General features: G+C 39.1%; 1 protein-coding gene across 1 annotated transcript in view; it reads left to right on the top strand.

The window, feature by feature from the left end:
• Positions 1–13,909, top strand: part of dock1 (dedicator of cytokinesis 1) — a 575,757-nt gene that overhangs the window by 357,925 nt on the left and 203,923 nt on the right. Inside the window, exon 32 of the mRNA XM_043713153.1 lies at positions 2,895–2,989. Coding sequence (XP_043569088.1) covers positions 2,895–2,989 — 95 coding nt within the window. The remainder of the gene's footprint in view (positions 1–2,894; positions 2,990–13,909) is intronic.

Here is a 13,909-nt window from a genome sequence, read left to right as displayed (position 1 = left end):
CTCAGCGAGCAAACCTACACCCTAAACCTCAACCTGAGCTACAAACCTTCACAAACCTTGCTAGGTTGACATATTTTATGTAGTACTGAGAGATTGGTACACCAAATGAGGCAACATTTTTCAGATGAGACATTAATTCAAGACCTTGCCTGCCCTCTTAGATGCTTTCTATTTATATGTTTGTCCTGGATGGGGTTCCTGGGGCTTGTGGTGATGTCATTTCCTGTTCGTTTTCTGAGGGGTTTATAGATGGCATGTAGATTTTTGTGTTTGTTTATGGCGTTGTGGCTGGAGTGCCACGCCTCTAGGAATTCTCTGGCATGTCATTGCTTAGCCTGTCCCATGATAGATGTGTTGTCCCAGTCGAAATGGTGGTTTTCTTCATCCATGTGTAGGGCTACGAGGGAGAGAGGGTCATGTCTTTTTGTGGCTAGCTGATGTTCGTGTATCCTGATGGCTAACTTTCTTCCTGTTTGTCCTACGTAGTGTTTGTGGCAGTCCTTGCATGGAATTTTGTAGATGACGTTGGTTTTGTCCCTGGGTCTTTTAAGTTTGTTAGTTTTTGTTTGTGTGTGTTTGTGTGCTACTAGGATTCCGAGGGGTCTTAGTTGTCTGGCTGTCATTTCTGAGACTTCTTTGATGTATGGTAAGGTGGTTAGAGTTTCTGGCGGTATTTGGTCTGCTTGTCGTGGTTTGTTCCTGAGGAATCTGCGGATTGTATTTTTTGAGTATCCATTCTTCTTGAATACGTTGTATAGGTGGTTCTCCTCTGTTTTCTGAAATTCGTCTGTGCTGCAGTGTGTGGTGGCTCGTTGGAATAGTGTTCTGATACAAACTCGCATTCCTGGACTCACAGTCGAAAGGAAGGACAATGGAGAACTACAAACCTGCGTATACAGAAAACCGACAAACACTGACCAAATACTTAACTACACCAGCAACCATCCCAACACACACAAACTAAGCTGTATCAGAACACTATTCCAATGTGCCACCACACACTGCAGCACAGATGAACTTCGGAAAACAGAGGAGAACCACCTATACAGCGTATTCAAGAAGAACGGATACTCAAAAAATACAGTCTGCAGGTTCCTCAGGAACAAACCACGACAAGCAGACCAAACACAGCCAGAAACCCTAACCACCTTACCATACATCAAAGAAGTCTCAGAAATGACAGCCAGACTACTAAGACCCCTCGGAATCCTAGTAGCACACACCCACCAACACACTCAAACAACAACTAACAAACTTAAAAGACCCAGTACATCCCATGGACAAAACCAACGTCATCTACAAAATTCCATGCAAGGACTGCCACAAACACTACGTAGGACAAACAGGAAGAAAGTTAGCCACCAGGATACACGAACACCAGCTAGCCACAAAAAGACACGACCCTCTGTCCCTCGTAGCCCTACACAAGGATGAAAAAAACATTTCGACTGGGACAACACATCTATCCTAGGACAGGCTAAGCAAAGACATGCCAGAGAATTCCTAGAGGCCTGACACACCAACCACAATGCCATAAACAAACACATAGATCTAGATACCATCTATCAACCCCTCAGAAAACGAACAGGAAATGACATCATCACAAACCCCAGGAACCCCATCCAGGACAAACATATAAATAGAAAGCAGGAGACAACAGCTTCGCTTCACTTGGAGGTCGCCACTGATGATGTTACCTAGCCAGGTAATGAAACGTCTGGATATCAAACTTACAGCTCAGCGAGCAAACCTACACCCTAAATTTCAAACTAGATTTTATGTTCAAACTCCTGGAGTGGATCTGAGCACACAGCCTTCTATGCTATGGCTAACATCAGCCGTGACAGAAAAGTAAATAATTTCATATTATGTATGCTTGATTCTGGAACAAGAAAATCCATATACAGGAAAGATTCCACAGTTCATCTAACGAAACCAAAAATCTAATATCCATCTGAAATCCAACGTCAGACTTGGATCTAGGAAGCAGCATTCTAAAGTTTACAGCTGATATTAACTTGACAACATGGTGAATTGTGATGAGGATTCAGGATGACATGAGCAGGATGGTGAAATGGGCAGAAACATGACAAATTAAATCCATTGTAGAACATTGTGAGAGCTACTAAGTGTACGTCCAACAGTGTACATTAAATAGTATGTTCCAGGTGAACAGAGCAAAATCCCTTGGTGTCTGTAAAGACAAATCTTTAAAAGTTGTAGAAGAGATTAAAAGGTTTTAAAAAACGTGTGGATTACTTGAACTTAGAGTCATTGGATTCATCGGTATGAAGATCACTTTATAAATCACCGGTTGGCTTCAGTGGAGCATTGTGGACAATTCAGGGCACCATACTTAAATTATAAAAGCTTTTCAAAGAGTGTAGAGAAGATTTAGCAGGACAGTACCAGGGATGAAGTACTTTAGAAATTATTTAGAATACTTTAGAAAAAAAGAAGCCAGGTGAAAACAGCGAAAGGGCGGCACTGTAACAACATATTCCATCCACCCCTTTCCGCAACCACTTTTGCCCCAAGCGTAACAGAGCCTGTGGTTGCCACATTGGTCTGTACAGTCATATACAGACTCACCCTGAGAGTGGAAGAGAGAATCATCCTCATCTGCAAAGGACCACCAATGAATGAATGACTTTAGAAATTAGGAGAGGTTGGAAAAGTTGGAACTTACTCCTTTGGAACAGTCATGATTAAGAGATAGCTTCTTCGAGATCAAAAGGATGGAGGTTTTTGAAACGACAGACAGAAAAAGGCTTCTAAAATGCACTGTTCAAACTGTTGTTCAGTAACCTATATATTTGGACATTTAGTTTGTAATGCAACAATCTTGAAAAAATGTTATTTTGTAAAAACAGTTTAACTTTGAACTCTTTCAGGATTTTTTGATGGAGACATTCATTATGTTCAAAGATCTCATTGGAAAGAACGTCTATCTTGCTGACTGGGTTATAATGAACATGATGCAAAATAAGTAAGTATTGAGAGAAATTCTAAATTGCTACTGCAATATTTCTTCTCCATGTTTGATCCATCATTGTGTGTCTGTCTGGAAGTGGCAATGGAAACAAGCGGCATTTCAAAAGGATAGTCATTAGAATAGTACTAATATTATTTTTAAAATGTATGTGGCATCATTTTGCAAATCTTGTTTACAAATTACCAGTGCAAAACAGTTTTAAGTTCTTAAAACATTTGTTATGTTTAAAAATGAACAAAATTCAATTTAATTAACATTAGCTTTGCTTTACTGTTGTGTTCCTTTTGATCTGTCAAATACACACTGCTGTTGCAAAATGAATTATATTTACATTAACTTGCAGCCTGAGTCATTTTTAGTGATAGATACCAAATGATATTTAAAATTCAATGTGTCATTTGCCATTTTGTTGCAGACAAATAACTAATTAAGTGCACTGAATCTTGATCGTTCAGGTGTTCATGTTGATGTGGTTAGACTTTTGCTTAATGTATTCATTGTTGGTTGAGAAGGAAAATCATAAATTGAGAATTATATTGGGTTTATCTGACTGAAACAGATTACAGGTGGAAGTTGGTGAAAAGCAATTTGCATCTTTAGTGTTTTAAGAAGCCTGTTAGCATTTTCCTTCCAAGACAATTGGTCACAGAAATGTAAGAATCTGTTATTCAGAAGAATTGTGTTTCTAGTCAAAATTTGGAGTTGTTACTGACTTCGAAGTACCAGTAAATAGTGAATGAATATTTTAATTCAAAAGGTTGTACATAACAGAAACTTACGGATTGGAGAAGCACTGGCTTTATGAATAGGGTAGTTACTCATATCCCAAGTCATTTCCTTTTCATTAATGGGGCATGAAATAAAGGTACACAAAAATGTGATCTAGGCTTTCTTTGGTTAAGAAGTGAATAATTGCTCTCTATCATTTTATATGGGTTGCCCACCCTGTAACAATTCGCATTTACTATTTCTGAGTTTGAAGTTAACATGCACACGATAGAGTTCCAAGTCCTGAAATATTTAAAGCTAAGCACGTTCTCCCTGTGTCTGCGTGGGTTTCCTCCGGGTGCTCCGGTTTCCTCCCACAGTCCAAAGATGTGCAGGTCAGGTAAATTGGCCATGCTAAATTGCCCGTAGTGTTAGGTAAGGGGTAAATGCAGGGGTATGGGTGGGTTGCGCTTCGGCGGGGCGGTGTGGACTTGTTGGGCCGAAGGGCCTGTTTCCACACTGTAAGTAATCTAATCTAAAAAATAATTGGTTCATTATTGTGGATTTTGTTTTTTTACAAATATAACACTTATTCTATAAAAATCATTTTTTAATGGAATGACATAGACTCATAGAGATGTACAGCATGGGAACAAACCCTTCGGTCCAATCCGTCCATGCCGACCAGATATCCCAACCCAATCTAGTCCCACCTGCCAGCACCAAGCCCATATCCCTCCAAAACCTTCCCATTCATATACCCATCCAAATGCCTTTTAAATGTTGCAGTTGTACCAGGCTCCTCCACCACCTCTGTCAGCTCATTCCATACACGTACCACCCTCTGTGTGAAAAAGTTGCCCCGTAGGTCTCTTTTATATCTTTCCCCTCTCAACCTAAACCTATGCCCTCTAGTTCTGGACTACCCGACCCCAGGGAAAAGACTTTGCCTCTTTACTCTATCCATGCCCCTCATAATTTTGTAAACCTCTATAAGGTCACCCCTCAGCCTCCGACGCTCCAGGGAAAACAGCCCCAGCCTGTTCAGCCTCTCCCTACAGCTCCAATCCTCCAACCCTGCCAACATCCTTGTAAATCTTTTCTGAACCCTTTCAAGTTTCACAACATATTTCCGATAGGAAGGAGACCAGAATTGCACACAATATTCCAACAGTGGCATAACCAATGTCCTGTACAGCCGCAACATGACCTCCCAACTCTTGTACTCAATACTCTGACCAATAAAGGAAAGCATACCAAACACCTTCTTCACTATCCTATCTACCTGCGACTCCACTTTCAAGGAGCTATGAACCTGCACGCCAAGGTCTCTTTGTTCAGCGACACTCCCTAGGACCTTACCATTAAGTGTATAAGTGCTGATCAGATTTGCTTTCCCAAAACGCAGCACCTCGCATTTATCTGAATTAAACTCCATCTGCCACTTCTCAGCCGAATGGCCCATCTGGTCCAGATCCTGTTGTAATCTGAGGTAACCCTCTTCGCTGTCCTCTACACGTCCCTTTTTGGTGTCATCTGCAAACTTACTAACTGTACCTCTTATGCTTGCATCCAAATCATTTATGTAATAGAAGATCTTGAGTGCATTTATTCAATATGGAAAAGTGGGCATGATAGTAAGTACCCACCGCTTAATCCTATGTGAATTATCGAATAGTACTCAATGCATTACAATCTAAAAACCTCGTCTTAGATGAGAAGTTAGAAGCTACTTCTTGGGTTGCTATGTTTATCACAATTCTTAATTTATGAACTAGATATAAACAGGTTTGGTCAAAATGTTCAAATCTTCTGAACTTTGAATGTGAGCAACTGAGAATCTGTGAAGAATGGCTGAGAATAAACATTACTAATGGAGTGACAAATTGCTTAATTCTGGAGAGCTTGATTCTGTTAGTATCCTGTATTACAAAAATCCTGTATTTATGCTTTATTATGGCTCAGTTAATCAGAGATCTGATTGAATAGATTGAGGTTCATTGCCTAAACATAAGTAAAGCTAAGTAGATGGGAGAAAAAACGTATTATAGTGTTTTTAATGACCTCAAGTAGTCCAGAAACATTTTGAAACCAATTAAGTACTTTGAGGACAATTAGTAATATTTTAAAATAGAAAATATGGTCGCCAGTTTTTTTCACATCAAGAAACCACTTTCCACCATTCCACCAACAAGCAGTGAAGACATACTAAATAATTAGCAATACTGAAAATTGATCCATATCAAATTGGTCTTTAGCCTAAATGGAACACATCATACTTTCCAAAGAAACAAAGGTAGAATTAACGGAGGAATTGGTCCCAGTGTTTCAGTATTTTTTGGATACAGGATTGGTGCCAGAGAACTGGAGACTGCTCATGTTATACCAGTATCCAAGAGGAGAGGCATAAAAGAGGAAACTAGAGTAGTTATTGGAAACCATTATGAAAAAAAAATATTATTTGGAATGATTTAGTCAAAGTGAGGAAATGTGGATTTGTTAAAAGGCAAATTGTGTTTGTCTAATTTGAATGAATTATTTAAGTTAGCAGAAAAGGTTGTTTGAGTTTAGTGCAGTATCTATGCATATACTTTCTGAAGGCATTCAGCAATGTGCTCCAAAGAAACTTGTTAAAAGATGGAAGGCAAGTAATTAAGGGGAAAGTGGTGATATGGATATGGTTTTCTCATAGTGACAGGAAATAGTTTTGATGATAGATGTTTTTGCACTGTGAGATGGTTTGTGTGGTGTTCCCCAAGGAGCCAGTTTTGCTTCTGCTTGTTTTGCATCTTATAAATTCTATGAACAAACTATGAACTTGAGTGTAGGAAAGAGCATTGTAAAGTTTTCAGATAATAACATGGACAACAATGAATTGTGATGGGTTGGCTATGGACTTCAGGATTACAGAAACAGAATGGAAAAAATGGCACAGAATTTGAAAATAAAAATAGCAAATGAAGTTCGATGTAGAGAAATGTGACAACTAATATGGACTGATGTACTATAATTGGTGCAACCTGCATGAGAAAAATAGAGACATTTAGATATCTGAAAAGACAAATCCTTGAAGGTGTAGAGGGAGTTGATCAAGTATTTGAAAAATAAACGTGAATTACTTGGGTGTATTAAAGCACCATTGAATACACCAGCAAATTCCCCTCCAAGCCACTCACCATCCTGACTAGAAAAATACTGCCTTCTTTTAGTGGTTTGGTCAAAATCCTGGAATCCCTCCCTTTTAGTATTGTGAACCCACCTGCAGCATATGGACTGCAGTGGTTCAAGAAGGTAGCTTAACACCAAAATTCAATGGCTACTAGAGATGGGCAATAAATACTTGCCCATCCAGTAACGCCCATATCTCATGGATGAAAAAGAAGATAATGCTCGAACTTTATCACCAGCTTGACTTCAGATGGAGCATTGTGGGAAATTCTGGACATTTCAGGGAAAATTTAAAGGCCTTAACAGAGAAAACGTTTACATGCTATGAGAAGAGGTTGGAAATTTAGGCCTCTTCCCCTTGGAACAGGGTAAGACGTGACCTCAGACAGATTTTCAGTTGATGAGAGCTTGTGATAGCGTAGATAGAAATAATTTTCTCCCTCTCTGAAGACTGAAGCAAAACCAGTCATCACAGAGTTAAAATCATTCACAAAAGATCTGACAAGGAGATGAGATGTTTTTTTTTCCTGAGTTGTCCAAATACAAACCTTTCTTCTCAAAGAATGGTGGAAGCTAACTTTAACCATAATTCGGTGGTTGGTTGTGAACTTGAGAAAATAAACGGGCAAAAATGGAGCGTGAAACTAAGCATGGCTGCTTTCTCAAAGGCCCAGCTTAAGTACAACTGGCTGAATACATAAATTACTGAAATAAACAAATTACTAACTTATTTTATTTTAGATGTTGAGTTTTGAAATGGTAGGTTTAAGATCTCATTCAGTTGAAATCCAGCACATCCAGCAATGTCATTCTGCCTCAGAACTGCAATAGAGTACTATCTTAGAATATGTGTTCAGTGCTTCGAAGTGTAACTTCAGTTCACAACTACTGACCAAAGCCTGAGGCCTGAGGGCTAAAATTTGCAGGTGCTGGAAATACTCAGAGGCTCATGCAATGTCTGTGTTTAGGGTTTACCAGTTCCATGAGAACTGATTAAAAAGAATTACACATATAACCAGTTGTAAAAAAGTACTGAAGCAGGGAAAGGCAGGAATAGAGAAAGATAAAGGAAAGGTATGTGGCAGCATAACAGGCAGGGGCAATTAATGGATGAAAGGAAAGATGGTACACACAGATGACAGCAATGAGACAAGTAAAGAGGCCAAAGTAAATGAGACAAGAAGTAAAATGTAGATCTAGAGGAAATATAAAAGGAAGCCACAGAACTTTCATTAATCGTTACCGTCCAAAAAATGTGAACAAAAATTGGGTTTTGAAATTGTTAAACTTGATGTTGAGTTCAAAAGGCTGTGAAGTGCCTGATTGAAAGATGAGCTACATTTCCTTGAGTTGACATTGAACTAGTAATGGAAGTCAAGAGCACAGATCTGAGTGGACTGAGGAGAATTATAATATTATACTCCACTAGAAGCTTTGAGGCACAATTACTGACTGAGCAGATGTTTCCACAATAGGTCATATATTTATCCAAAAGTAAGGGATATCACATCATGGAGAGTAAAAGTTGTATTTCAAATTGAATGAAGTACAAATAAAATGCTGTCTCATCTGGAAGGATTGTAAGGGTCAGAAAGCAGAGATGAGTTTAGAAATGCTAGCACTGCATTTCCGGTGCATGATTTGGAAGGTTCCATGGAAGGGGCAGTAGTTGATGTTGAGCCAACTTGAGGAGGGAACCAGTATGTTGCAGAGGGAATGATCCATTTGCAAGGCTGAGAGTGGGAAAGGAATAAGAACTGAAGATGTGTTTGATGATGGAATCTCACTGGAGGTCGTAGAATGGCAGCAGGTGATCAGTTCAGTGTGGAGGTTATGAGATAAGGACCAGGGGAATCTTCTCATTGGCAAGGAGGTAGGAGCAGAATTTGAAAAAATGGAATGGTTGAGTTAAGGGCTCTGTTAATCATATTGGAAGAGACTTTGCTATTGAGGAGAAAAGAAGACATGTCAGAAGCACTGGTATTGAAGCTTGCAATCTGAACAATTGAAACTTGCTTTTAAAAATGCAGTGGTTCCTTCCTCAGTCTTTGATTTTAAAACAATCCTTTGCATTCTTTAAATTTCCCAGTAATCATATGACCTGTGAAGAAAGGGAAGAGTTGAGCTCGATGAAAGATTACCAGATGGCATTTGATAAGGTTCCACATCAAATGTTGTTGCAGAAATTAAAGTTCATGGTGTAGTGAGTAACATATTGGCTTAGATAGAAGATTGGTTAAATAACAGCAAACAGAGATAACAGGCATAAATTTCTGGTTGGCAAGGTGTAACAAATGTGTGTTAGGGAATAGCGATGGGGTCTTAACTTTTCACAGTTTATATAAATGACTTAAATGAAGGGATCAAAGGTACAGTTGCTAAATTTGCAGATCACACAGATAGATTGGAAAGTAAGTTTGAAGAGGACACAATAAGACTACAAATGGATATAAGCTAAGCAAGTGAGAAGATTTGACAAACGGAATACAATGTAGGAAAATGTGCAGTTGTTCATTTTGCCAGGAAAAATAAAAAAGAAGCATCTTATCTAAGTTATTTGGGTTACAGAACTCTGAAATGCAGTGTAATCTGGGTGTCCCAGTTAATTTGTTACAAAATGTTAATTTGCAAGTCCAACAACCAATTGGGAAAGCCAGTCAATTCCAACGGATTTGAATGCAAAAGTAAGGAGTTTATGCTTCAGTTGCACAGGACATTGATGAAACCACATAAAGTCATAGAGATGTACAGCATGGAAACAGACTCTTCGGTCCAACCCGTCCATGCCGACCAGGTATCCCAACCCAGTCTAGTCCCACCTGCCAGCACCCGGCCCATATCCCTCCAAACCCTTCCTATTCATATACCCATCCAAATGCCTCTTAAATGTTGCAATTGTACCAGCCTCCTCCACATCCTCTGGCAGCTCATTCCATACACGTACCAACCTCTGCGTGAAAAAGTTGCCCCATAGGTCTCTTTTATATCTTTCCCCCCTCACCCTAAACCTATTCCCCCTAGTTCTGGACTCCCTGACCCCAGGGAAAAGACTTTGTCTATTTATCCTATCCATGCCCCTCATAATTTTGTAAACCTCTATAAGGTCACCCCTCAGCCTCCGACGCTCCAGGGAAAACAGCCCCAACCTGGTCAGCCTCTCCCTGTAGCTCTGATTCTCAAACCCTGGCAACATCCTTGTAAATCTTATCTGGAGCATTGTGCAAAATATTGGGCTCCTTATTTGAAGAAGGATATGAATGTGTTGAAAGCAGCTCAGGGAAGTTTGATTGGACTGTTAACTGGGAATAGTGGGTTTTCTTATGAGGGGAGATTGGATTGACTGGACTTATATTCCTTAGATTTTAGTCATCTAAGTGGCACTTTGACTGAATAATGTCCTGAGGGGTCTTGATTGGCATGGAGGGAATATTTCCTCTTATGGGAGAATACAGAACTAGGGGTCATTGTTTAAAAATAAAGAATCGCCCATTTAAGATAGATGAGTTTTTTTAACCTCAAGGAATGTTGTGAGTGAGTGAAACTCTCTCACTGAAAAGTCAATGGAAACATAGTCTTTGAACATTTTTAAGAGAGTTTGCTGTTATTTAACCAATCTTCTATTTAAGCCAATTTTAAGAGAGTGTGACTCTTGATAAGCCAAAGAGTGAAGGGTTAGCAAGAAAATTGAGTAATCAAATCAGCCATGACTTTATTGAATAGTGGAGCAGGCTTGAGAAATATGTTCTTGCACCTAACTTGTACGTTGATTATTTGAAAATGCAGGTACCCAGACGCTTCCTGCTTTCCAGTCCTGAACTAGAGCATGTGCTCCATTCAACAAGCTGGATCTCAAACTGGAGCCAATTAACACACAGCAACAATTGGCTACAGATGACTGTCATAGTCAGTTTAAAATTATATATCGGGGTGAAGTCAATCTAAGGATTTAGACTTGGTGAGCACAGGAATTCTGCAGGATAGCATTGCTGCCTCGCAACATCAGGGATACAGATTCAATTCCAGCCTTGGCTGGCTGACTGTGTGTAGTTTGTACATTCTCCCTGTGTCTTAACAAGGATTTCTGCTGGGTTGTCCAGTTTCATACTCCAGTGCAAAGATTTACAGGTAAGTTGGATTTGCCATGTAAAATTACCCCATAGTGTCCATGGGTGTGCAACATATGTGGATTAGCCATCGTAATGGGGATGGGGTGGGTCTAAGTGTGATGCTCTTCAAAGGGTTGGTGCAGATTCGATGAGCCAAATAGCCTCCATCTGCACTGTTGGGATTCTGTGAGGATTGTACACATGCATCAGATTTTGATGTGGCAATGATGTTGAACCACACAGCATTCATTATTTCAATTAAACTGATGACAACTGCAGGAATTTGCACATGTAGAATTGTGCGAAAATCCAGAGGTTGCTGTTAATGATTCCAAGCTCCTCCACGGGAAATGATGTGGTCTCCTCAGATTGCAGTCCCTGAGCATTCAATAAACCTCCACTAAGTTATACATTTATGTTATTAGTCTCACTGTAAAAACCCTTGAAAAGTAGCACCTAATGAAATGAAGCATGACCAATGTTTTAAAGGCATAATAGTTTCATAATTATTATAGATACAGTGTCTCAAATCTAGCTGCCTGGAAGCTAGACATTTTTAAGCTGCCATGCATGAATTTTAATTTATTATTTAATGGGTAAAATGACTTACCAGCTTGTTTGGCTAGGTGCTGCAATGTTCGGATAGTTCACAATATAACTACAAGCTTTGAGTATCTCTTTTGACTTTCATGGGCCAAGCAACCCATGATCTGACCGCCCTGAACAGCCAGACCAAAGACCAGCAGGATCTGAAATCTGGCATGGACTTAGACCTGAGGTTACTGGTTTTACCTGTACCTATCCTAAATACCCTCCACTGGGTGAAATGCTAATTTTGTTGTAGTGAAGTGTGAATCTCTCCATTATTATTATAAAAATATACATTTAGACAAAGTCAACTTAGTTAATTTTGATGTTTTAGCTTCAATCAAAACCAAACCAGCATTATTTATTTTGCTGTCTAAAATTTCAAATTAAAAGTGGAATATGACAAATTTTCATCTTCCTGATTTGTTGTTGAGACGTTGCCTCAGTTTAGCTGCGTTGTTACTCCACACTAGAATGGTGCACTGGAAAGTTTTTTTCAAAATATGCAAAGTCCCCAGTTAAACCTAGGCTAATAGAAAACAGGGGGATCAGGTTTCTGTACTTAACAAGAACTACTATGTATTATAAGTAAATAGTGTTTTATCTGTGATTAGAATCTAAGCTGTTGATACATAACTCCACCAGTCATACCTTAAAACCTCTTTGAAAACTCCCATCATGACCTTTCCCCTACACACACACACACACACACACACACACACACACACGAAGAAAAAATGGTGTTATGGGTAGAGAGGTAAAATGTCTGAGTTTGTTACCATGACTGTTTTGCTTTTGAGGATTTCCTCTTATTCGGTCTCCTTACTCTAGGTTTGTTTCACTACTTCAAGAAGACACAGACAATTGGTACTCTAACTGCAAAGTCTATTGGTTATTTGTTAAAGACAACAGTTTTCAGCAACTGGTGTAGGAAAATCAACTGGCTTTCCTTAGGCTTGAGGTATTTTCCCGGAGAGGAAGATGCACTGTCTGCTCTTGTAGCAGTCCAAAAGCTCCAACCAGTATCTTAGCCCTCCACAAGCTATTCAACTACCCAGGAACCTTTGGATAGTTGTTGTCAAGCTTTGTAATCCACAACTGGTCACAATTTCACAAATCAAACAGGAACCTGCTGAATCTCAATTTGTATACACCATCTAGTCTGTGACAGCCTCCACTACTGCTTGAATAATGCAGCACAGTGACTTTTAATAACTTGCTTTTTGGAAGTACAGCAATTACTCCTGTTTCTGCTAACAGTATTTTTTTTCCATTTCAGTGCACAATCAAAAATACAGAAAAATAAAAAGATATATTTTGTTTTTACACGTTATTTACCATGTTTACTGTCATCAATATTGCTGATGTGGTGGCCGATTTAAATTTCTGTTGTAAATATGTCTTTTTTCAGCAATACTCAAGTTCTGTATGACCAAACAACTATTTGAATACAGATAAGTTGTGATTGGGCACAAATTTGGCAGATGGGAGTACAATATGACTAAATATGAATTTGTTCATATTAGCAGCAATTATAGATATGCAGATTATTAGCTAAATGCAGAACAATTGCAGAACTTTTTTGTTCAAAGGGATCGGAGTGTCATTGTACATGAATCTCTCAGTATACATCAAAAGAATAGGAAAATAAATAGGATGTTATTAACTCCTGTTGCACAAGGTATTGATTTAACCACATCTAGAATACTGAATACAATTTTGGCCTCTACTTAAGAAAGGGTATAATTGTATAAAAGCAATACAGAGCAGATTAATTTGACTGATTGCTGGTATGAATTGGTTGTCTTATGTGAACAGGTTAGAATTATATCTTGAAATTTAGTAGAATGAGAGGTTCTGTTACTGAATCACTTAAGATCCTGAGGAGAGACAACATGCTGGCCACTGGAAAGGTTGGGCAATGTAGAATATATTTTGATGGTTAAAATTCTTTAGCCTCAGGCAATTTCTGTGTGGAGTTTGCACATTCTACCCCTGTCTGCGTGGGTTTCCTCCGGGTGCTCCGGTTTCCTTCCACAGTCCAAAGATGTGCAGGTCAGGTGAATTGGCCATGCTAAATTGCCTGTAGTGTTAGGTGCATTAGTCAGAGGTGAATGTAGGGGCATGGGTCAGATTGCTCTTTGGAGGGTCAGTGTGGACTTGTTGGGCCGAAGGGCTTGTTTCCATACTGTAGGGAATCTAATAAAAAATTAAACATCCTAACTTTTTTTCCCTTTACTTCTGTCATTATTTGTTGTATTTTAAAATCCTTCAAGATTTCAGGTTTACTGTTGTCTTTGGCAACATTATAAACCTTGTCCTTTAGTCTAATACAAACTTTTTT

The sequence above is a fragment of the Chiloscyllium plagiosum genome, chromosome 22 (assembly GCF_004010195.1).
Source record: "Chiloscyllium plagiosum isolate BGI_BamShark_2017 chromosome 22, ASM401019v2, whole genome shotgun sequence".
NCBI lineage: Eukaryota > Metazoa > Chordata > Chondrichthyes > Orectolobiformes > Hemiscylliidae > Chiloscyllium > Chiloscyllium plagiosum.
The sequence above is the reverse complement of the archived record's forward strand: the minus strand, read 5'-3'. Positions and strand labels throughout refer to the sequence as shown.